We start from the raw sequence: 23,875 nt of genomic DNA on the forward strand, positions 1-23,875 counted from the left end.
GGAGGGGGAGGGAAATGGGAGGCGGTGGCGAGGCAGAAATCTTTAATAAATAAATAAATAAATAAATAAATAAATAAATAAAACCCCAAAAACAAATGAGCATCACTCTTCCAGAAGGATCATGGGTGGCAATTATGAGGGGAGTGGCTAAGAAATGGGGAAATGTTCACGTTTCTTCCAAGCACGACAGGGATCTTCCTGGAACTGGTGCCCCTTCTCTTCCCTCTTTCCATGGTCTGGAATTTCCAGTCATGGCTGATGAAATACCTTTAGCTTTGAAGCCAGAGGAGAGAGACTTAAGTTTAGGTCAGGCAAGGCTTATATTATAGTTCTGGACAAAATATTTATCAGTGAGCACTGTTTATGCAGAGCGTAATAGGATTACCTAAGGCAAGGCTGCCAAGGAGACAGACACCAACCTCTTGTCCTGCTCTGGTCACCCGTGACCTACTGACTGCACACTAAGTGAAGAGTAACTTCTTAGTGAAAGGGGCCCAGGGAGCATGTAACCCCACACAGCAGAGGTCTTATCTATGGCAAACCAACAATGTGTGGCTTACCTGTGTGGCCTCCAGATTGGCTAGTCCCCCCCTTGATTTCTGAGGGAGAGCCTCCTTAGATAGCCCACCCTGACCTTGAACTCATGATCCCTGTGCCTGGGATCATGGGCATGCATTGCCACATGTAAGGAGGAGCAAATGAAGCTAGAGGAGTGGTTGATGTTCCCCTCTGTCACGCCACCTCTGACCTTGCTTTGTTTCTTCTTGTCCCTATCTGTGGCCACAAGAGCGTTCCGGGTTCCAGGCACCAGCATGATTAACATCCTGAACGGTCTCCCTGTCTCCAGTCCCTTCTCTGTGTGTCTGAGCACAGCCATCTGTCTAGGAGTCAGGATGTAGACATTTCCCTGGGCCCAGCAGGAAGTAAAGTGAGCGCTACAGGGCCTTGCCCTGGGTCCTGGTAATGACTGGATCCAGAGAGCTGAGCTAGTTTACAAGCTGAAAGCACCAGTCAGACTTGGGCAATCTTTTTTCTCAAAGCATGAAATTTTTAATTTTGTGTCTGTTATTGAACACTCTAATCGTAGTTGGAATAGTTTATATTCTCCTCAGTTTCCTAGACTTCACCTTCATGAAGACTCACAACTTCTGAGCTGGACAGTGGCTGGCAGCTTAGTTGGACCCTGTAGCTGGAGATGGCTTCACCTGCAGAGGCACTTTGCCCAAGCCCATTCCACTCTGCAGGGACAACCTGTCGCCCCAGTTGCTCAGCTGGGGTACGTGGTATAAAGCCTAGCTGTTGACTTATGCTCTGAGGGACCATCCAGCTCAGGGCTCCCCAGCTGGCAGATGCCCGTGACGCTTTTCCTGGTTGACACATCTTAGAATGCCAGGGCCTGTTTCCTAGGGAATGGGCCATTTGAACTTCCTGCCCCTTCCCATTTTCTTTTGTTTTTGCCTGGGTGTTCTTTGTCTGTGCAATGACAGTTTTGAGTGAAGGTTAGGTTTCTGCATGATCACTTGGGATGTTCCCTTCCTGTGGAGAACTCACTGCTGGCAGCTTTCCCCCAGCCTGGGAGCAGTGGTCTGCTCCGTCTTCCTCTGTCAGACCAATGGTTGAGAGCACGCACAGCCGCTCTGGTTACAATTCTGCTCCCTCTTACCGAGGTCCTGTGTGGTGAGGGCTGTGCCAGCTTCTCTGTGGTGGGCCCGCCCTGTGCGTGTTCTCGTCTCAGCTTTCCTCAGACTTCAACCTGCAGGTTCAGTGTCGCCAATCCTGGGCCTCTTCACAGACTCTGAGGCCTTGGGGCAGACTCTATTTTGTGCAGCTTTTCTAGTTCTCTGCAGGGAAGTGGGCTTAAACTACCTGCATTGCGTTTGCTGGAAGCCTTTTCTGTTGTGTTGTGTTGTTTGATGAAGTGTAATTTGTTGAACTAATCTATTTATTGCTGACATGGTGGTTTTATTACACAACTTAACTATTGCTGGGTAAATAATTTGTATCTTTATTGCTTAGATTAGTGCCCACTTAGAGTTCTTTCACGTACGGATTTGAAGTGCAATTGTGTTGGAAGTGTGCAGTTGCCTCTAGACTCTGCTGATTTATCCTTCATCACAGCAGATGAGAAGAGCCGACTTGTCTGTGCCTCTTAAGCCTAACTTCATAAATGTGTGTGCATTTCTTCCCTCCTCAGGCACGCGCTCTAACACCTCAAACTGCGGAAACAGATGCCATTCGCTTCTTGGTTGGGACGCAGTCTCTTAAATATGATAATCAGGTAACTATTTCTGACAAATGTATACATGTTAATTACTAAGCTTATTCTTAGTTTCATAGCCATTTTGCTCTTGATTTTTCAAGCAACACTTAAAAAAATTTAATGCCACACAAACAAAATTTTCATTAGATTTAAGTATATATTTCCAAGTCTTAGCTATTATCCAACTGTATAATCATCGAGTACAATAATTTAAACGTTCTGTTTAGTGTTTTTTTATGTGTATGTACGGTGTATGTACGTGTTTGTATGTGTGTATGCATAGGTGCATGTGTATGTGTGAAGTTAGAGACTGACTTTGGGTATCTTTTTCAATTGTATTTTCTCAATCTCTTTCTGTCTCTCTGTCTCTGTCTCTGTCTCTGTCTCTGTCTCTCTCTCTCTCTGTGTGTGTGTGTGTGTGTGTGTGTGTGTGTGTGTGTGTGTGTAAAAATAACAGAGTAAGACCTGGAACTATGTAGATCAAGCTGGCCTCAAACTCCAAGAGATCTGTCTGCCTCTGCTTCCTAAGTGCTGAGATTAGAGATGTGTGCCACCATGCCAGGCAGTATCTTATATATTGAGATGCGGTTGTTCATCAAACCTAGAGCTCATTGATTTGGCCAGATTTGTGAGCTTCAGATATCTGTCTCTCTGCTTCTCTAGTGCTAGGATTGTAGGTTTGTGCCATCAAGCTTGGCTTTTCTGTGGGTTCTGGCAATCCAAACTCAGGTCTTCATGATCATGCAGCAAGCAGTTTAACGAGTGTGCCATCTTCCTCAGCCCTGTTTAGTTACCCTTTGTTTGTTTATTTTGGTTTTTTTTTGAGCAGGGTTTCTCTGTAGCTTTGGAGCCTATCCTGGAACTCGCTCTGTAGACAAGGCTAAACTTGAACTCACAGAGATCCTCTTGCCTTTGCCTCCCGAGTGCTGGGACTAAAGGTGTGTGCCACCACCGCCCAGCCGTGTTTAGTTACTTGGTAGTTTGGTTTGGTTTTATGGTCACATAGATTTTACTGTATAAGGATTAAGAAGCAGTCTGGGGATCATGATCATTAGGTCATTTCTGACTGCTCCTAGTATTGTGTGTAGCTAAACCTGGAACAGGTCATGCTCCCATCTCAACGAGGACATAGGAGCTGGTGTTGGCTGGTGTGGAGAATGCAGTAGATACATGGGGATCTGGATTCAGTTTGTGGCTTAGTACTAACTGCATGACCTTGAACAAATGGATTAACTTTGCTGAACTTCATTTTCCTCATCAAAATGGAAATAAACATGCCTGCTTTATGAACCTCACAGAGAAACCATAGACACCATGAAAATGTACATTATTCTTGATACTGGGAAAAGAAAGGTATGTAAGGCCATGGTAGTCATGGTAGAAGGCCTCTATCCAGCTAATATTTTCACATAGGTGATGACGTTAACAGTTGTTGATTAATACTGGTGCGGCATAGGCTTGGTGAAGTGTCACTTGTGTGTGCTGCTGAGGAGTGTAGAATGGCAGTCATTTCTAGACAGAGTTCTGTAAGTGAACATCTGTCACCTAACATGCAATTTCTGTATCTACAGCCTAGAAAAAGCTTTGTGTATAACGTTAGCTTCAGTGGTACTCAGAAAAGCTGAGAAGTGATCAGAACATGGAAATGCGTACTTTAGGTGTGCCAGTAGGGCAGCAGCCTCCTTCCTTACCCTGGACACGCTCCGTGGGCTAGTGTTCGTTCTCTCTGCTCGCTGAGGGACATGGTGACTCACGGCTATAAAAACCAACACTTGAGAAACCGAGGCAGGAGGATCACTTGTTCAAGGCCAGCCTGGGCTGTATAGGAAGAATAAAAAAACTCTATTTTTATGGGGGAGATGGAGCAGGATTAAGAGCAAAGCTGTCAAAATTTTTCATGAAAATGTGTGTTTGAGGGGCTAGAAAGATTGGCCCAGTGGTTAACAGCACATATTGTTCTTGCAGAAATCCGAGTTCAGTTTCTGGCACTCAGGTCAGGGACAACTGCCTGTAGCTCTAGCCCAGGGATGTCCAATGCCATCTTCTGGCCTCTTCATGCTCTGTGCTCACGTGCACAATCCCCCACTCAGACACATACATATAATTAAAAAATAATGGGCTGAGAAAAAATACAACTGAAAATGCTTTTAGTGGTGGGTAGGGGGATGTGGAGAGATGGTTCAGAAGTTTAGAGCACTGGCTACTTTTTCAGTGGACCTAGGTTTGGTTCCCAGCACCCACATGGTAGTTCACAGCCACTGGTAACTCTAGTTCCAGGGAATCCAGTGCTCTCTTTTGGCTGCTTTGGGCACTAGAAACATGTGGTATGTGGATAAACATTCAGGCAAAACAGCCAGACATAGAAAATAAAGTCTTTTTTAAAAAAAGATATGTGTTTGTGGTCTCTGAATCTACCCACAGGGCATGTGGGAACTTACAGATTTCTTCCCAGGGTTTCTGAGCGTGCCTCTCTCCAGTTGTGCCATGGGACATCATCCCCTTCTTCCCTAGCTTGGAAGCAGCTGTTGACTCTGCTCTTACCTGTCCTCTGGGTTAAGTAGCTTCAGTGTAGGGCTCCTCTTGTGGGTTCTGGTCAGTTCTTTCCGTATCTATTTTCCCCCAATTCTATCCCACTCTTCTGTGGCACTCATTGGACATTTTCTGAGGACTAAGGGTCTTTTAATGCCTGTCACCCTGTCACTAAGTAGTTGTCACAGATGACTTTATGTTAAGGAAGGTTAGACACCTAGGTAACAATCTTTTAATTCTTTTAGCTTTAGTTTTAATTATGTGTATGTGGGTGCATCTGTGTGGGGTATGAGCCTACAAGTGCAGGAGTCGAGAAGGTCAGAGGTGCCCTAGTCCTCTGCAGAAGCAGTACATGCTCTTAATGGCTGAGCTGTCTTTCCAGCCCCCATGGTTATTTCTAATACGAAAAACACATTTGCTTATTTTACAAGGAAATCCTACAATGTCCTAGACTTTGTTTGGCATTTGTTATATTAGTAGGCAATCCAATCAAATTATTTTTCTTTGAAAAAAATTGATAATGTGTGGGACTTTGGTGCCTGCAGCTCCAGTTCTGTGATTTTTGCCAGAGTGGATTCCATGGGCTTTTAGGTTTGGATGTCAGGGAGATCTGCCTCAAAACGCATTGCCAGTTTGCTTGCTAGAGGGACTTGAAGTCAACACCCCAGAACTTTCCATAGAGCTCATGTGTCCTTGTCCTGTGTGTGCTATGGCCCTCAGCTGAGGGTATGTTGTAATACAGTGGCACACGAAGGGTCTGCAGGATTGTGAAGGGAAATCCATCCAGGAGCTGTGCAGGTGTGTGCAGGTCAAGGACTTCCCAGCAGTCCACTTTATCAGCACTCCTGAGCACCCCAGGACTCACTGCTGGTTACTCTTCCTGAGATTGTCTACGTGGAGCAGGCTGGACATGTGAATCATATCAGGAGAGACAGAGACCAAGATGCCAGTCCCTTTCTCTAGTTTATTGCCTTTGCAAGTCACGTTTTCATTGTCTGAGAATTCTTGTCTCTCGTGATGTATTGATTATGCCCCCATCATGCTATACTTGAGGTTGGAGAGATGGGTTGACAATAGGAACACTGGCTGTTCTTGTGGAGAACCCAGGTTTGATTCTCAGCATCCACAAGGGGGCTCACAACCACCTGTATCTCCAGGCCCAAGGGATCAGATGCCCTCTCCTGGCCTCCACAGGCACTGCATGCATGTAGTATGCAGCCACACCTAGAGGCAAAATACCCATGTAGATAAAATAAAAATAAAGGTTAAAAAATGCTATACTTCGGTATTTCTGAGCTTTAGGCTTACATCTAAATGAGGCACTAAAGAGACAGCTGGTGGCATTTGATCAGTTATCTCGCTAGCCTTGGCTTCATGACACAAAAGAATATTCATCTTACTCATTGCTTTGAAAGACACAGTCACAGATCTTGGGGTTCTGGGATTTAGGGTATGTTAGATCCTCTGTGCTGACAAGCATCTTTGGTGTTCATGTCCTGGGGTGGAAGACTCAAGAAAATTAATATATGTAGGGAGCCACAGCCTTCACCTAATACACATTGGGGAAAGTGTAACATATTTAATAATGTTGCCATTTTTAAAATTACATTCATAGATGAAGGATAGACATTGGTTTTAGCTAAACGGATTTAGAAATCCAATTCTTTAAATTTACAAATGTTGAAGTAAGAGCCCAGAAGGACTTGCTGACTCGCTTAAGGTAACACAGCCAGGAAGTGGCAGAATTCAGGCTGGAACTCAGGTTTCCTGCCTCATGTGATAGAGGGAAACAGACCGTAGTGTTTTTGGTATCATTAGAGAAAATTAATGAGACATGACCATGAAAATGGCCTGCCTTTTCCAGGAGGACTGTCATTGTCACTGACCTGAGTTGAGAGCTGGTTGTAGTCATGGGCTTCAGGCAGTGAGATCTAGTGAGTGGCTGGGGAGACATTTGTTCACCTGGGCCAGGCCCGTGGAAGACTGGGAAAGGCAGCAGTCGGTGTGTTAGGATCTGCATAGGGCGCCACCAGAGCCAAGAGGCTCTTTAAATAAGTAGCTTTGATGGGTGTGGGTCCAGGTACTGTGAGTACCTGTGAGGGCAGCAATGGATGGCAGGGGCCCCCTTTAATCCTATTTTTGAGACAGGATCTCCTTTCTGTACTTAGCCCACTCCCCATAGACCAGCTGTGAGATGTGGGGTCCTGTCTCCACCCCACTGTGTTGGGGTTGCATATGCCTGCATTTACACGTTTTTACCTGGGTTCTGGGGAATCCGAATCAAGTCCTCTTGCTTATCTGGCAAGCACTTCCCTCACCAAGCCATCTTCCCATTTACTTATTGTGTGTGAGAAGTCAGGGGAGAACGTATGGAAGTCAGGTCTTTCCTTTCCCCATCTAGGCTCGAGGGATCAAATTCAAGCCATCAGGTCAGGTGGCAAGTGCCTTTGCTTCATGAGCCATCTTGTGGGACCCTGGTTCTGACTTTTAACTTTTTGTAACAGGATCTCACCATATAGTCCTTGCTGGCCTCGTACTTGCTCTGTAGGCCAGGCTGGCCTCAACCTCACAGAGATCTACCTGCCTCTACCTCTCCAGTGCTGGGATTAAGGGCATGGGCCACCACCCACTTTTGATTTGTTTTGTCCAGTGTCCCCAGTCCTTAGCAGCCCTACCACTCATGGTCTCTGTTACTTTAAATTTGTCTCATCTTCGGTTGAACTGAGCTCAAGGGCAGGAAGAAACTCACAGACAATCCTGCTTTTTCTCACAGGGAAGGGCACTGTCTGTGTGTGCTGGGTTTGCTTGTGCTAACTGGCCTGCTCAACATTGTAAATGTTGGTGTAAAATGGCACCAGCCATTTTAGGCCACTGCTGATATTGCATTCCACACTATGAGTGCAGAGCAATTCTTGGAAGAGGATGGGGCCATTTTTATACTAAACACTGCAGAGGAGGAAGAATCGAGGATGAGCAAAAGGCCTTCTGAAGCCACACCACACAAACATGCTGTTAGCTATCGTGCAAAAACTTTAAAAAAGTGTTTGCTTTGGCACACACCATTAATCCCAGCACTCGGGAGGCAGAGGCAGGCGGATCTCCGAGGGTTTGAGGCCAGCCTGATCTATAGTGTGAGTTCTAGGACAGGCTCCAAAGCTACAGAGAAACCCTGTCTCAAAAGAAAAAAAAAAGTTTGTTTTGATAGCAAAAGTCACACATATTTGTCATTAGAAAAACCATTAAAAATGCAAAGCCCATAATGTCAAAGGCAAAGACTGTGACTCCACCTCCAGAGAGACCCCTTTAATTCTCCTCAGCTGGGGACACGTGTGCTTTTTTAAACAAAAATGCGTGTCATGTTTGCTGTAGTCCTTTTTAGGTTCCTGTCTTCTTAAATCTGTATTATGGACATCTTTCCATACTGCTAAATAGTCTACCAGGTACTAAATAGCTTCATGGGGTCCTACCACAGCTAAGTACAGACAAACATCTGAACTCATCCTGGGCATCAAGGTGGCTTTGACCCTTTCATTACAGTAATCAATGCCAATGGGGAGCTTTCTTGGAAGAAACCTGTAGAGCCATGCATTTTCTTAGTATATGTATATTTATTGAACGTCTTCTACTGGCTTGAGTGCTGGTCAGAGAGATTGAATGTGAAAATCATTTTATTTCCTCTAATTTTTCTCCAGCAAAGCATGGAGATGGTGTAGTTACCCTTGTCACTCAAGAGACCTGAATTTCACAGTCTGGTAATTAATAGTGTATAACCATGGGTGCTGATATGCTGGCCTCACTTTTAAAAAGAAATAAAAAATGTACTAAAACAAAGTCCCACCTGCCTCAGTCACTGCTGCCTTGAGTTGAGTCTTGCCCATAATAGAGGGACCAGTATAGCTCACCTGGTTCCTGCTGGGCACCAGCCCCCACGGCCAGCTCACCTGGTTCCCGCTGGGCACCAACTCCCACGGCCAGCTCACCTGGTTCCCGCTGGGCACCAGCCCCCATGGCCAGCTCACCTGATTCCTGCTGGGCACCAGCCCCATGGCCAGCTCACCTGGTTCCTGCTGGGCACCAGCCCCCATGGCCACCCTGGACCTCAGCTGACAGCATTCCTTTGCCATTTTCTGTCCTCCCTGCAACCACAGAGCAGGCCCGAGAAACTGCGAGGTTGATACTAGCGTGCCCTCATCCCTCAGCCTCTTGAGAGCAGAGGCTTTAGCACCTGAGGTTTTTAGATGGGAGAAAAGCAGCTGGCAGCATTATACAGCTTGGCATTGTGGAAGCACTCTGTGGGGCTTTGCCCCTCTGCCCTTGGGAGGGGGCTCTGTGAGAACTGAACTGCAGGGGTGTCCTGTTCAAAGTGCAGCCGTCACTACATTTGCATGCAGTTCTTTATAATCACAGTGCTTATTAAGGTGCTGAGGAAAGCCTTTGAGATGCTGATTGTCCTTTTCTTCTATTTGTAGATCCACATCATAGATTTTGATGATGAAAATAACATTATAAATAAAAATGTCCTCCTCCATCAAGCTGGTGAGATCTGGCACATCAGTGCCAGCCCAGCAGATAAAGGCGTGCTGGCCACCTGCTACAACAAAAGTAAGTGCCCTGCTTATTATTCTGTGTGTGTGTCAGCTGGGGGTGTCATGTGACAGTGATTTTATATTGCTAATGGGTCTGTGGGCAATTTAGAAGTTGTGGCCATTTACCTAGGCGCTACCCTTACACACTGTGACACTTGGAGTAGATGTTTGTGGTCCAGGGTTGGTTTTTATTCCAGGAACACTACTAGGTCCTAAAAGTTGCACTCTGCTCTGGTGTGAGCCACACAACCCCAAGCGTGACAACAACTTGCCTCCTTCCCACTCCCTGATGTTGGGGACACTGGGTGTCCTCAGCTGCCATGCAGCCTTCTCTGACAGCAGCAGTGCTGCGTGCACATGCCAGTGTCTATCCATGTGCCTGCAAGCCTCCGCCTGTAGCCTAATGCTCCAGTCTCTGGGGCCTTCAGCTTTTGTATCAGACAGGCAGTGAGCTAACCTCACTTCTCCCTCAGCTGTCCTTGCTTTGTCTATTCGCTGACTTCTGATGCCGGTTTCAGAGGAGACCCTCTGATGCCAGGGTCCATCGCTTTCTGTTGGGTGTCTACCAGGAAGCCTTCAGGCACCTTCTGATTAGACTCTGCCTCCTGAGTATGCTCATGTTCACTTCTTTCTGTCTCAACTTCAAGCCATCCTGTCTGTATTTTAAATATACAGTTTCCTATTTAGGTCAGAAAAGCAAAAGAAGTTTTCTGAAAGGCCTTTTTCTCCATTGGAACCTTTTTCCTTTCTTCCTTCCTCCATAGCCCAAGTTGGTCTTGAGTTCTTAACCTTCATGTGCTTGTGTTCCAGAGTGTGTGCTGACACACCCTGGTGTTCCCCATATCCTTCATTTCTTACTCTTAGCTTTTTACATTATGTTACTCCATTTGTTGGGAAGGCCTTCACATTGAATTTCCCTACCTTAGTTACTCTTCTATTGCTGTGAAGAAACACCCTGACCCAGGCAGTTTATACAAAAAGCATTTAAGAACACGCTTACAGTTTCAGAAGGTGATTCCATGAGCATCATGTTGGGGAGCATGGCGGCAGGCAGACAGGAAGACATGGCACGGGAGCAGTAGCTGAGAGTGTACCTGTTATTACAATGACTGTGAGGCAGAGGGAGAGAGCTAACTGTTAATGGAGTGTGCTTCTGAAACGTCAAAGCCCACTTCCAGTGACACACACCCTCCAATAAGGCCACACCTTCTAATCCTTTCCAACAGTTCCACTAACTGTGGACAAGCAATCATATGTATGATTCTAATTCAAACTGCCCCACCCTAGACTTCCCCTTCATCATGGAGCTGCTTTAGGAGGTGTTAGTCTACCTGCTGCTCTGTCTATGGACACAGCTTTCCCACATGTCTTCATCTTGGTGTGTCTGAGATGGCGAATTTGTCATACCCCTACCTAGCTGCTGTGTTGAACAGTGCTGCAAATGCTGCCCCACATCACTTGAGCAGACTCTGTTTACCTCTGAAGGTGACCTGTATGTAGTCACCTCGATCTGATCATTGCTTCTGTTCTGTGGCTGCCACATCCATCCCAGCATTCTGCCTCCACCTAATCCAGCCCTCCACTCCTCCTCCTTTTAGGGAAACTGCAGCTGTTCATACTTAAAGAGAGCTGTGCTCTGTGCATCAAGACAGTGGTCTCCAGGAAGCCACGTTTAGACCTGAGGCTGTGTTGAAAGGAGCAGCGGGCTGCGTTCCTGCTACCCGGCTCCCGGCCGCCTGGCTAGCTTATGCCCTGAAATAACAACACACAAATTGTAGTCATTTAAAAACTGCTTGGCCCATTAGCTCTATCCTCTTACTGGCTAACTCACACATCTTGATTAACCCTTTCTATTAATGTGTGTAGCACCACGAAGTGGTGACTTACCAGGGAGATTCTAGCCTACGTCCATCTTGGGTCAGAGCTTCATCGTGTCTGCCCTGAAGAGGAGCGGCATGGTGTCTGCCTCACTTCCTCTTCCTCCCAGCATTCTGTTCTGTTTACTCCACCCACCTATGTTCTAACCTATCAGGCCAAGCAGTTTCTTTATTAATTAACCAATGACCTTCCTCCATCAAGGCTGATCTTTATGATTAGATCAAGTCACCTTCACTTTGACATATTGTGCGGTGCTCACGGTCATAGGACATCCCTTCCCTTGGCCACATCAACCCATCTCTGAGCAGACTGCAGGTCCTGCTGCACTCAGGGTCGTGTAGTTGGGGTTGTGTGAGGTGAGCCCTGGCTGTGGCAGACCTAGTCCTTTACTACAGAGGCCTAGCCACAGGGCGTGCCGGGTATCCAGGATGCACCACGAGAGGGGGTGGGGCAGAGTCTACTCTGATGCTATTTGCAGCACAGCCGCTCAGACACAGTTGCTCTCTAGCTGGTGACTTGAGGCCCCAGGTGATTGGCTGCCCCATAGGCTGTGCACAGTGGTAACCAGGTATGGTCACTGTGGGCATCCATTCAGAGAGGGATGGAAGACAGCAGGAACTATGGGTCCACATGGGTTCATGAACTCACTGGGTATCTCTCTGGAGGTCTCAGGATTAGGGCCTCCAGGAACATTGTCCTTCATAGACTTGCTGTCCTCCACAAACTCTTTGTCTGCCTAGGCTCTCTGTCTCCAGAGGCTCTCTGTTGTCTCCAGAGGCTCTCTGTTGTCTCCAGAGGCTCTCTGTTGTCTCCAGAGGCTTACTGTCCTTCTGGCCATACCACCCTCCCAGGCATGACGTCCTGAGATTAGCCTGTTTAGATCTGGTGTGCAGAACTGAGCTTTCCAGTCATCATGGTTGCTGACTCCTCTAACAGCTCTTGCCTCACCTTGTATCACTTCTCTCACAGTCTGCCGTACCCATCTGTTGGCAGGGCCAGCTTCACTCTGCAGGCCGAGGCCGGGGCAGCCTTGCTGTGTCTTCTGCCAGAATGTGAGCACTTCTCACTTCCTGCTAGGCCTTAGTGCCTGTCATGGACTCTGCAACGGACTGTTGAATTCATACCATTTTTGTTGATCTCCATTTCTTTTTGGCTTTTTGAGACAGGGTTGTTCTATAGCTTTGGAGCCTGGTCTGGAACTAGACCAGGCTGGCCTCGAACCCACAGAGATCTGCCTATCTCTGCCTCCCGAGTGCTGGGATTCAAGGCATGCGCCACCACCACCTGGCTTTATTTCCATTTTTAAAATTAATTATTTTTTTCCCAGCCTGATTACAGTTTCTGCTCCCTCCGTCGTCTCCTCCTAGTCTCTGCCCCATCCTCCTCTCTTCCCCCATCCACTTCTTCCTCTTTCTTTTCAGGAAAGTCCAGGCCTCTCACGTATATCATCCAGCCATGGCTGATATCAAGTTGCAGTAAGACTAGGCTCCTCCTCTCCTATTAAGGCTGGACGAGGCAATCCAGTAAGAGTCCCAAAAGCAGGCAACAGAATTAAAGATAATCTCTGCTCCCTCTGTTAGAAACCCCACAAAAAGACCAGGCTCCACAGCTGTAACACGTGTGCAGAGGTCTGGGTCAGTCTCACACAAGTTCTCTGGTTGGCCCTATGTTCAGTTCAGTCTCTGTGAGCCCCTACGAGCCCACGTTAGCTGATCCTGTATGTTTTCTTGACCCTTTGGCTCCCACAAGCCTTCTTCCTTCTCCTCCACAGGATTCCCTGAGGGCCAACCTAATGTTTGGCTGTGGGTCTCTGCATCTGTTTCCACCAGTTGTTGGGTAAAGCCTCTCTGATGATAATTGGCCTAGGCAGCTATCTATGAGTACAGCAGAATATCACGAGAAGTTATTTCATTGGCTTTTTCTTCCTTTTTGCCAGTCATGTTTACTTCTATCCTAGGTCTCTGGGCTGTCCAGCCTCTGGGTCCTGGCCCTCCAGCAGTGCTAGGGGTGGGCTCCCTTTCATAGTATGGGTCTTAAGCTGGACTAATCATTGGTTGGCCAGTCCTATAATTTTTGCGCCACCTTTGTCTCGGAATATCTTGTAGGCAGGGTAAATTGTAGATCAGAGGCTATGTGGCTGGGTTGGGGTCCCAGTCTCTTCACAGGAGATGGCCAGTTCATGCTCTGCATTTGCCATTGCTAGGAGTCTTAGCTGAGTCACCCTCGTAGACTCCTAGGAGTTCCTTCCCATCGCACCACATTTCTAGCTCATCCCAGAGATGCCCCTGGTTCCAGTTGTCTTTCCCAGTGCTCTCTCCCTCCATCCTCACCAACCTGATCCTCCTGTTCCCACGCACACCTCTCCATCCAGACCTCTCCCCCGTCTACCTGTGATGTCTACTCTGTTTCCACTTCATGGTGAGATTCACCATAAAGTAAGGGATAGTCATGTTACAATCCGCAGACCCAAAGAAGCTAAATAACAGGAAGACTCAAGGGGGACACATGAATCACTGTTTCTTTTTAACTTTCCTTCCAACTGCTGGGATCTGAAGCAGCTGCCTTCTATAGGCTTTGGTACTACAGCACCCCCTGCACAATTCAGTGTACTTTGAGACGCTGCCACAAAGATGGGCTATGAGGCAGCACTTCTGCACCCAGGGTCCAGAGGTACATAACTATGGCTTAGCAGATATTCTGCTAAGTCTCATGGCAAGTGTTAGGTGGGACTGGATTTGGAGTCTTGTTGCTATCCTTGGTTGTGGGTAGAATTAAGTTTCTAGGGCTTCTGGGTCTGAATGTCAGATTTTCTTGACTTTCCACTTGGGTCTTGCCAGCTCCTCAGGCAGTATGAGGCTGGCAATGTTTGAGCTGCTTACCTGACAGTATTAGCAGCAACAGCAGCAGTGGCAGACTGGTATGAAGAGGAAGCCTTCATCCTGGTTTGCTGCCATGTACGTTAGTTCCTTTCAGTTACCCCTAATGTCAGATCTTTGCGAAACTGGCTTTTTCCCCACTAGATGTTAAAGGCAGCCTGGCCCACCATTCAGTATTGTCCTCGTCTGTTGCTAGCTCTGGGAAGGAGGAAGTTGGACAGTATTCAAGTCTGAATCCCAGGAACCCTGTCTGTAGGTTCGGTCTGCAGGAAGCCCTGATTTCCAGAATGTTGAGCTCTTTCTGTTTAGTGCAGCCAGCAGGAGCTGGTGGACTAGAGCTCCTTAGTCCTTTGCTCTTTGAAGCCATGGTTTGTGTTGTCCCTAATCTACTCGAATGATCTGTAGTGACATCATGGAGCCAGGTGCCCAACTCTTCTTTCCAAATGCCTTCAGAAAGCCTTTGCTATATAGCACAGCCCTGCCACATGTAACTGAAAACAGACAGCCTTCTCAGGGAGGACTAACTTACTTTGCAAGTGAATACTTGTGTCTTTTTTTTCTTTTTGGATGCACATTACCCACAAACTACTAGGTCTTCATATTTCTGTAAATTAAATAGGAATTCATTTGAAAGCACCACATACTAGGATTAGAACATGTTGCTTACGGTGTCTCCCTTTATGCAGGTCTTCCTGTGAGGAGCAGAGTTCTCCTCCCCAGCCCCCAATAGTCTTTTCTTGGCTGTTTGTAGACTTTTTTGGTATTGATCATTTGTTAGTGTGTATTTGTAGAGAGGCCCACCCCTTGCTCTCCCCAGTGTGATGTGGTCAAGGCTTGAGGCCTTCAAGATGTATCTTAGAGTGCACGGTCCACTGGCGAAGGGAAGGAGACTGATGGTGGAGACAGCAGGCTTTGAGGGACCACTTTCTTTCAGCTTGTGTCCTCAGGCCAGTGGCAGTGTCCCCTTTCACACATGTCCTAAACTAGTGGATCTTACTAAGAGGATGGGAGAGAGAACCATGGGAAGGGGGCCTCTAAGAGAGACTTAGACATGGGGTGCACCGTGTGCTTTTCTGTGGGACTCTTGGCATGGATATTACTGTAAACAACAGTCCTCAGGTTGTGTCTTACTTGGGACATGCAGATTCTCCAGTTACTGAAGTCTGAGAATGGTGGAACTCTGATGGATTTATTCAAGATTTATTCTTTCTTTATGCTTACATGTATGTGTCCGTGAGTATCTGCCACATGTGTGTAGGTGACCTCAGAGATTAGAAGAGGACATTGGGTCCTCTGGAGCTGAAGTTATATGATGTTATGAACTACCAAGGGAGGTGCTGGGAACCAAGCTCCAGGCTTCTAAAAGAGCAGCATGTTTTCTTACCTGCTGAGCCATCTCTCGAGCCCAACCTATCCTGCTTTAATGGCATTTTTATTTTTCTGAATTAGAGTGTATTGTGTGTTAATACTGTTCCTGTGTGTGTTGTGTGTAGTATGTGTGTTTATGGTATTCTTTGATACATGTGCACCCATACCGTGTGTGTGTGTGTGTGTGTGTGTGTGTGTGTGTTGTGTTCTGCCTCTGCTGACACTGTCCTTGCTGATGCTCATGTAGCAATGACCTCACCGTCAGTAGAGGGCACTCTTGACCTGGCTCTGTGACCTTGTCTGTGACCCATCACATTGTCCCCCTCATCATGTGTTCTGGTGAACCCGTCTTTACTGCTGCTCTGAGTGGCCACATGCCATTCCTGAAACCTTTTCTTCTGACCTTTCTCAGAGTGTGCTCTGACACTCAGGCCTTGCCCAAAAGACGTGTCTCAGACTTGAATTTACTCCTGGCAGCTGTTTCTAGTGGCCAAGGTGCATCATGGGGGCAGACACAGGGTCTGTAGAGAATTTAGTTCCTGACTCCTAAACCACAGTGATTCACAGATGGGTCCTCAGGGCTAGGGGACCAGTAGTACTTGGAATGGTTAGAGTGTGGTGGGTGGATGAGCTAGCATCTGGGATGTGGTCTACCCTTGCCTTCTAGGTCACCATGTGTTCACCTTATTCATGCAGCCTTTCTGTGATGGTAACAGGAGCTTCTGAAATGAAGGCACAGAACTCCTGGGGCAGCTGCAGAGTGGGGGCCAGATCCACAGGGTGGATGTGGTATGTCTTTCTCTAGTGTCAACTGTATTGATTTTAAGCAACGAAAGGATTATTTATAGTGTAAAATGAATTTAGATATGTTAGCAAGCAGAGTGCGAAATTCACAGGAATCTCATGAATAAAAGACGAGACTACTGAGGACCCCTCAGATCTGCTGTGCAAACACTTAACAGCTTGTAAAGGACAAAGCCCTGTTGGGACACACGTTCCTCCTTTCTGGTGCTGAGCTCCAGAGAACGGGCAGCTGCTCTGTTCTGGGTAGGACAGGAGGACAGGGTCACACAGGAACTTCAAGTGTGAGTAGGAAGATTTGCTGTGAGACTGTACTTCCCAGGGCTACCCTGCACATCAGGGTGCCAGATCTGTCATCAGAGTGCTCCTCCCTCAGGGCCTGTCTCTTTATGTGGCCTCACTGCTGGGACCATCCTCTATGGCCTTCTGGAGCAGGCACAGTAACAGGTGGCTGACAGAAGTCTGCCCTACTGTCTGGGTATCCTGAGGACCTCACATGACAACATGGAGTCCAGGGCTTTGAACCCACAAGATCTGGTGGAGCAGACTCATCCACAGAGCCTGGGGTTTTCTGCTGGAGGTCATTCATGTCTGTGGAGTCACCAGATGAGCTGGCTCTTGTTGCCAGAAGCAATGTTTTAATTACATTTCTTGTCGTTGTGATGAGATACTTAAAAAATTTTTTAAGGGAGGTAGGATTTATTTTGATTTATGGTGTGAGAAGGTTCAGTCCACCTTGGAGCAGAAGGCATGATTGCAGGAGCATATGGCCTCTGGCTCTCATTGTGACACACCAGGAAGCAGTAAACTGTGCTGGAGGTGGTCCTGGGCCAGAAGCAGAGCCTTGCTGTAGCTCTTAAAGTCCTCCCATGACCCTGTGTCTGCTAGCTGGGCCTCACATCCAGTAGAATCCATAGCCTCCCAAAACAGAGCTACTACCCAGAGCCTAACTGGTCAAACACTGGACCCTGTAGGAGACATTCCATACTCAGAGTATAACAAGCAGTCGTGGAGTGTACCGCATATGGTACCTGGTGTGCTGTGTTCTGCTCTCAAAGTGTGAGTGAGCCAGTAAGCAGGAGTAGACTGGTGCACTGTGCACAATTGGACCTGGTTCTTGTAGCAGGAGGGTCCATGAGGGTTACATGCTCAGGACTGAAACTCAAGGAAGGCAGCTGTGACGCTGGACCTGTCTGAGTTCACTGACCTGAAGATGAGCCTTTTAAACACGCACAATCAGCAGAATGGTCCTGAAATGATGTCCCATTTTGTCACTGTCTCAAAAAGAGAAGATGAAGCTGCAGTTGGTCTGAGGAACCTGCTCTGGCTCATTCTTGGCCAGTAGTAAACATGTTCTCAAAGGCAGCAACTGGTTATAAGAAGGGTCCAGGTCATCAGGGCCAGGCAGCCATACCATTTATATATCAGCGCAGCTCTGGGGTTGGTCCTTACTGCCTTTGAGCCTCAGTTCCTTGTCTGTAAGATGGGAAGGAGCTGTTGAGATCGCAGGAAGCCTGTCTGCTGGGGTATTTTGAGAACCCTGGTGGTGACTGGAGTAGCCTGTTGTGTGAGGCAGATTTTGCTCCGTCCTGGCATTGTTTTAACATTGGTGCTGTCAACTTGATTTTTGTATTCATGTCTGCTCTCCAAATCCAGTGAGAACTTAAAGTAGTCCTTGATGAGTGCTGTGCACAAAGCAGCCCCAGGAGAGGAGTGCCTCTGTCCCAGCACTGGGCGCCCGCTGCAGCACCGTACACGCTGCCCTCTCTTCACATGGGGGACAGCCGTTTGACCTGTGCTGCAATCTCTATTTCCAGAGGAAGAGCAGGTATGAGATTTGACCTGGTGTGTCAGAACGGTGACAGCCTGGGCTGCTGTCCCAGGACTGCACCCTGCATCTTCAGTTCTCAGCTCACACCCCTAGAATCCCTGCTTTGTTAGGATAAACGGAGCATAATTGTGGAGGAGATGGTGAGCCGAGTCTGTGCCGTGGGTCTGGGAACATGTGAGGGCAAGTGTGGAGACTGTGTCAGTTGGAACGCCCCACGCTTTCCATGCAGTCAGAAAAGGTAAAGGGTTGCTTATGTGTTTTCATGGTTGCAAGCCTTGTGACGGGTCTGTGAGGAAGGTATAGCTGAAGTGTCCAGGACACAGAGAGGAGGGTACAGCCCTAGCACAGGACTCCAGAGCATGTGGTCCAGTGGGGTGGACAGATGTGGCCGGTAGCAATGCCAGTTGTTGCTGTGGTTTGAATGCTGGACTTTCTCATGAGGTGAGGGTCACGGCCCACTCCATGGGTCAGAAGCTGTGGAAGAGTTTTTCAGAGCAACTGCTATTCTGTCCACAAAACACAGGTTCTTGCAGTCCTGGGAAGAGAAGCTTCATGAATGTCTCCTGATGTTGAGCATGTAGATCTTCAGAGGAGCATGGAGGGACATGCCAGGGGCTCTCCTGCCTGAGTCTCCCCCTCTTAGTTTTTTTTTTTTTTTTTTTTTTTCTTAGTTTTTTTTTTTTTTTTTTTTTTTATCTGTAGCATGGAGATGCTGAGGCAAATGGTCCATGATGGCCTGCTGGCCCAGCAGCCTAAGTGCCCTGATTGCAGTAATGGCCACATCCGTGGGTCAGAGTACAGCTCTCTGTTAGAAGCCACCGTGTCCCTTCATTTCTGTGCAATATTAGAAAAGAATTACATTTTTCAATTTAAATGATTGCTTGGTGAAAATGAGTGAAAAGAAGAAGGGTTTCCTGGGAAGAGAGTATCTTAAGGCTTCTCTTCTTAAAACCAGAATTCTGAGATGAAATGATCAAGAGTCCTTTGAGAATGGCACCCGGGAGAGGCAGGGAGAACAATTAGAGTCCATGAAGATCACTGTCGAGGGGATGCTAATTAAACGCGGGACCAGAGGATGCCTGGCTGCATGCGGGGCCCTGCTGCATATCTCTGAAGCTTGCTGGCTTCCGTCTTTGCTTACTTCCCTTCGTGCTTGCTGAGTAGATACTGAGACTGAATACTGACTTTGTTTTAAGGTAATGAATACTTGGAAAAGGCAGGGCTGGCTTTTCTCATGATCTTGGACCAAGAAAGAGCTCTTTGAACAAGAGAGAGGGATCAAGAACTCACTGCTGAGGACCTGTCACTTCAGAGACCCTGGGGGCTCTTCTCAGGCTGGGCTTCCCAGGTGCCCTTCGTCTTAGTCTGTTGGTGGCAGGCTTCTTTTCAGAACCCCTGCCTTACTCAGATGTTGAGTGTGAAAGTGTCTCAGTACTGCCAGACCTTGTCTGTAACTTTATATTAATTTTTACATTAGAATATGTTTTGAAATGAAAATTTTATATTTAAGTTTAAACTTAAACGCAGCATGTGACTTCATGACATGGGCACACTCTGAGAATTGTGTGGTTAGGTGATTCTGTCGTAGCATCAGAGAGAGTGCTTACACACCTCTTAGAGCCAAATGCAGAACAGCATGAAGATAAATCTAGCCCAAGAGAAAAGGGTGTCATCAAGAGACCTGATGCACACTGACATGATAGGTGGTTTTACACTGCGTCTTTTTCCTCTGTAAAAGTCGATCAAAGTCTAGTGCGGTAAAATCATGACCTAGTAACGGTTCATTATCACAGTAGTGTATAGCTGTGTGTGGTGAACTCACACGGACCATTACCACTGCTCACAGCAGTAGTTGTATGTGGTGAGCTCACACGGACCAGCACTGCTGCTCACATCAGTATTCTGTGTGGTGAGCTCACACGGACCAGCACTGCTGCTCACATCAGTAGTGTGTGGTGAGCTCACATGGACCAGCACTGCTGCTCACATCAGTACTCTGTGTGGTGAGCTCACATGGACCAGCACTGCTGCTCACATCAGTAGTGTGTTTTGCTGTGACATTGTGAGGTGATGGAGACGATGAGACACTCTCTTAATGTGCAGCCTGCTGCTGACTGGATTATCATGAAATGCATTACTCGTCTTGCGCGTTTTAGTTTTTCTGTGATAAGCGAGTGTCAGACTAGTTGAGCCATCTCCTCTGGAATAGCTGTGTGCTGAAGATGACTGCCCTGGGAGGCAGAGGCCTAGATGGGTGGGTATTAACTGTGTTCATTTTGTGAACATCTGGAAGGTGCTGTGCTTGGTTCTCTTTGGCTTGGAATTTGTGTAGAAACGATTCCTTGAGGTCACCGTGCTGTGGGGAGAGGTAAGAAAGCCACACAGTATCAACCCACTCAGGTTCCAGTGATTGTGGTTTTGGGAATTATTATGTTATTATATTATTATGTTAATTTGAAGATGCCTCCTTTTGGGTATGGATATCCTAAATTTATTCTCCTTAAAATTTCTTTGCTATCTGTTCTAGTCAATAGTGATAAACATAGCATAGTCTCATAAAGATACAAACTCTCCTCATTTCCAAGCCTCTTGAAGAATGTGGACAGGAAGTAGGGGTGCTGAAGGCTTTCTAAGAGCTCTGTGAGCCTCCCCAAGGTGAACAGACTCTGGTGAAGGGAAGGAGACCATGCAGTGGCCTGCCTGAGACTGCTGTGAGAGTTTTAGAGAGTGAGCAGGGGCGGCAGGAGACTTAGGGTTCAGCTCCTTGCTACTTGAATAAGTTAATTAATATTTTTTGCTTTCATCATTTCCATCATCCATTTTTTATACATACCCATCTTTTATACAAAGGAAGACTCAATGATAATGAAAATGGTGATGGCAACGAAGGACACAGAGATGCTTTTCAGTGCTGCAATGTCAGAGAGGACACTAAACACAGATTATGAATTACCTAGTTAACACCTGCCTTTTAAAAACTATACTTTTTTGTTGTGTGTGTGTGTGTGTGTGTGTGTGTGTGTGTGTGTGTGTGTGTGTGTATCATGCTCATATGTACATGCACGGAAATCAGGACAACCTGGGAGAGTTAGCTCTCTCCTTCCACCATGTGGGTCCTTGGGATTCAAACCAGGTCGTCAGGCTTGGTGGCAAGTACCTTAACTGAGACATCTTCTTGATCCTGTTCTTTTGTTTGGATGGTGACCACTCTTCCACCGAGCAACATGTCTGTCTAGCCAATGCATTGTTTTCTTTTTAGAACAGGGTTTTGATTTGTAGACCAGGCTAGTCTCAAATGGGCAGTCCTCCTGCCTCTGTCCCCTTAGTGCTGGGATTGCATACATGTGCCTTGCCTGGCTGCTCCTGTGTTTTCATTTCCATGTTCTCACTGAGGAATCTCTAGTTCCTCTGCAAGCCAGCAGCACAAGACAGTGGTGTGCAGCTTGGCTCTAGAGTATGCTTCTGCAGCCAGGAGGCCAGTGCTGATTATAGTTGTCTGTACTGAAATCCTGAGTACAGAAATTCTGAGCGCTCCCCTCAGCCCTCAGTTCCCACTGGAAAAGGCTAAGTAGCCAGAGTAGGAAGCCACCATGAAGAAGGGATTGTTATGGTTGCACCATCGTAGACAACACAGGCATCTGGAGACTTGGGTTTGTCTATGAGTTTGTCCCCAGAAGGGTATTGGGGTTGGGACTAAAATCTTCCTGGTAGAAACACATGTGAGAGTGTGTGCTTTGGAGAGGGCCAGGCCCTGAAGAAAAGCATACTTCCCATCATATGACACTCGGTCAGCTAGGTCTCTCCTACTGCCCTCTCTGCAACACTCAGCATCATTTTCCGGTTTACACGTCAGGCCCTGTCTTCACACACCCACTATTGGGGATGCAGATGGTGTGAAGACCTTAAGACAGTTCTCACTTGCTTTGTGCTTCTTTGGCAGTCAGATTCTAGAAAGCTCATGTGCAATGTTGTTCAGCGTGTGCTCTGTGTTTGCACATGCCATGTCATAAAGAGAGGTCAATCCCTGTGTTTTCAAAAGGTGACTTGCTGCATGAGCAGTCTGTCTTCTCTGGATGGAACATGTTTGTCGTGGCTTTCATGGTGATTGTTGTTGCATAGCTGTGTGCACAGTCCCCAGCTTTGCCCTTGGCGCCTTTTCTTCAGGAGTGTCCTAGTTCACTGTGTCACTGCCGTTATCCCAGAGAGCTTATGTACAAAATATGTGACTTTATTACAAAGCGTGGCTAATGTCGTGTTCTGCAGTGTTTTTATTTCTACAAATAACCCCATCTAAACATGTAAATAAATGTCTTCTAAAAATTAATTTTATTATTTTTTCCCAGAGCAGTCTTTTTAGGATTTTGGCCCTTCCAGATTTGCTGTTTCCTGAGAGCAACATTTGGCGTGTAATGGCACAGGGCTTTGTCAGGCTTCAAGGATGTTTCTTCTGGGATGTACATTTTTAAATACATGTTTTATTTCTCACTGTTTTTTTTTTTGTCCTGTGGAATTGAACTGTAATTGTTACTTCATATGTTATAACTTTTACATATTAGAGTTCAGAGGTTATGAGTTCAAAGGCCTTAAACGTGTGTCTCCTTTATATCTTTAACCCAGAATGAAGTCCTAGAAACCCAAGCATTGTGTTGTTGGCTAAGTCCTGAGAATCCGAGTTCTTGTCTTTTTGGGTGTCTGCCTTGGCCTTCCGGTATCACAGTGAACTCAGCTGTTCATGCTCTTGGGTGGTCCTCCTGAGTGTTGGTCACAGGATTGAGTATTAGGGGGCGGCGTGAGACCTGACTCTTTCAAATATCAGACTTTGGGCTGCCAGCATTGGTTTGAGTGCTATTGTTTATCGCTTCTTAGTTGTGGGTGGGTGGAACTTGGCTATATCTGCCCAACCCCTGCAACTTGCCGCAGTGGATGTTGACTCAGAGCACAGAACTGTTCCTGTCAGCCTCTTATGTGAGGCCGAGCCCTACATAGTTCCTACGCTCCTCACGACGGCCTTTGGGTCCCATTTGCATCATTTCTCTGTCCTCATTGACTTTCTGTGGCACCTCCAAATTCAGAATCATCTGGATGTGTAATTAATGTGCTGTTTACTGCTCCTTCCAGATCACTAATGAAGATGTTAAATAAGGCCTGGTCCCAATGCACCCCGGACGCTCCTCAAAGCTCAGTGTTCTGCCATTTATCAGTGTGCCTTGTTTATAGTCCTTCCTCCTGGTCTCAGCCCATGGGGGTGCTTTGACGAAGCCCAATCTGAATTAATTTTTCCAGTAAGACCATAAAAAACACTATGCCAGTTTCCTCCCTCAGCTCCAGATGGGTCATTTGCTGTGCTTGCCCACAGCCTGGTGCTTGTTCTCTGTCCTTGGCCCTCACCTCTCCCGAAGCATCTGCAGTTCTGCTTTGGAGCTACAGAGAAGGAGGATGCAGTCTCCCTGGCTTCTGAGGCCTGGGCTTTGCATTAGGAAGGCGGCCTTGAGGTGGTTCCTTGTCAGATATATTGTACACTTTTCACAAAGGTGCAAGACTCTGCACTGGCCCACTCTGCTGTGCAGTAACCCTGTAGGGATGGGGTTTACAGAGCAGAGCAAACCTCTGCGCAGGCCCATTTTGCTATGCAGTAACCCTATAGGGATGGGGTTTACACAGCAGAGCAAGCCTCTGCGCTGGCCCACTCTGCTGTGCAGTAACCCTATAGGGATGGAGTTTACACAGCAGAGCAAGCCTCTGCGCT

The 23,875-nt window shown here is 47.1% G+C and overlaps 1 protein-coding gene across 2 annotated transcripts in view; it reads left to right on the forward strand.

Moving 5' to 3' along the window:
- Eipr1 (EARP complex and GARP complex interacting protein 1) overlaps nt 1-23,875 on the forward strand; it is a 112,450-nt gene that overhangs the window by 6,612 nt on the left and 81,963 nt on the right. The window contains exons 2-3 of one of the 2 annotated variants that reach the window (XM_005360651.2): nt 2,195-2,278; nt 9,259-9,391. In XM_005360651.2, the coding sequence (XP_005360708.1) occupies nt 2,195-2,278; nt 9,259-9,391 (217 nt within the window). Of the gene's footprint in view, nt 1-2,194; nt 2,279-9,258; nt 9,392-23,875 lie in introns of those variants that run through there. The other variant, XM_026786014.1, reaches the window with a different exon arrangement.

Source organism: Microtus ochrogaster, linkage group LG3 (genome assembly GCF_000317375.1).
Source record: "Microtus ochrogaster isolate Prairie Vole_2 linkage group LG3, MicOch1.0, whole genome shotgun sequence".
Lineage (NCBI taxonomy): Eukaryota > Metazoa > Chordata > Mammalia > Rodentia > Cricetidae > Microtus > Microtus ochrogaster.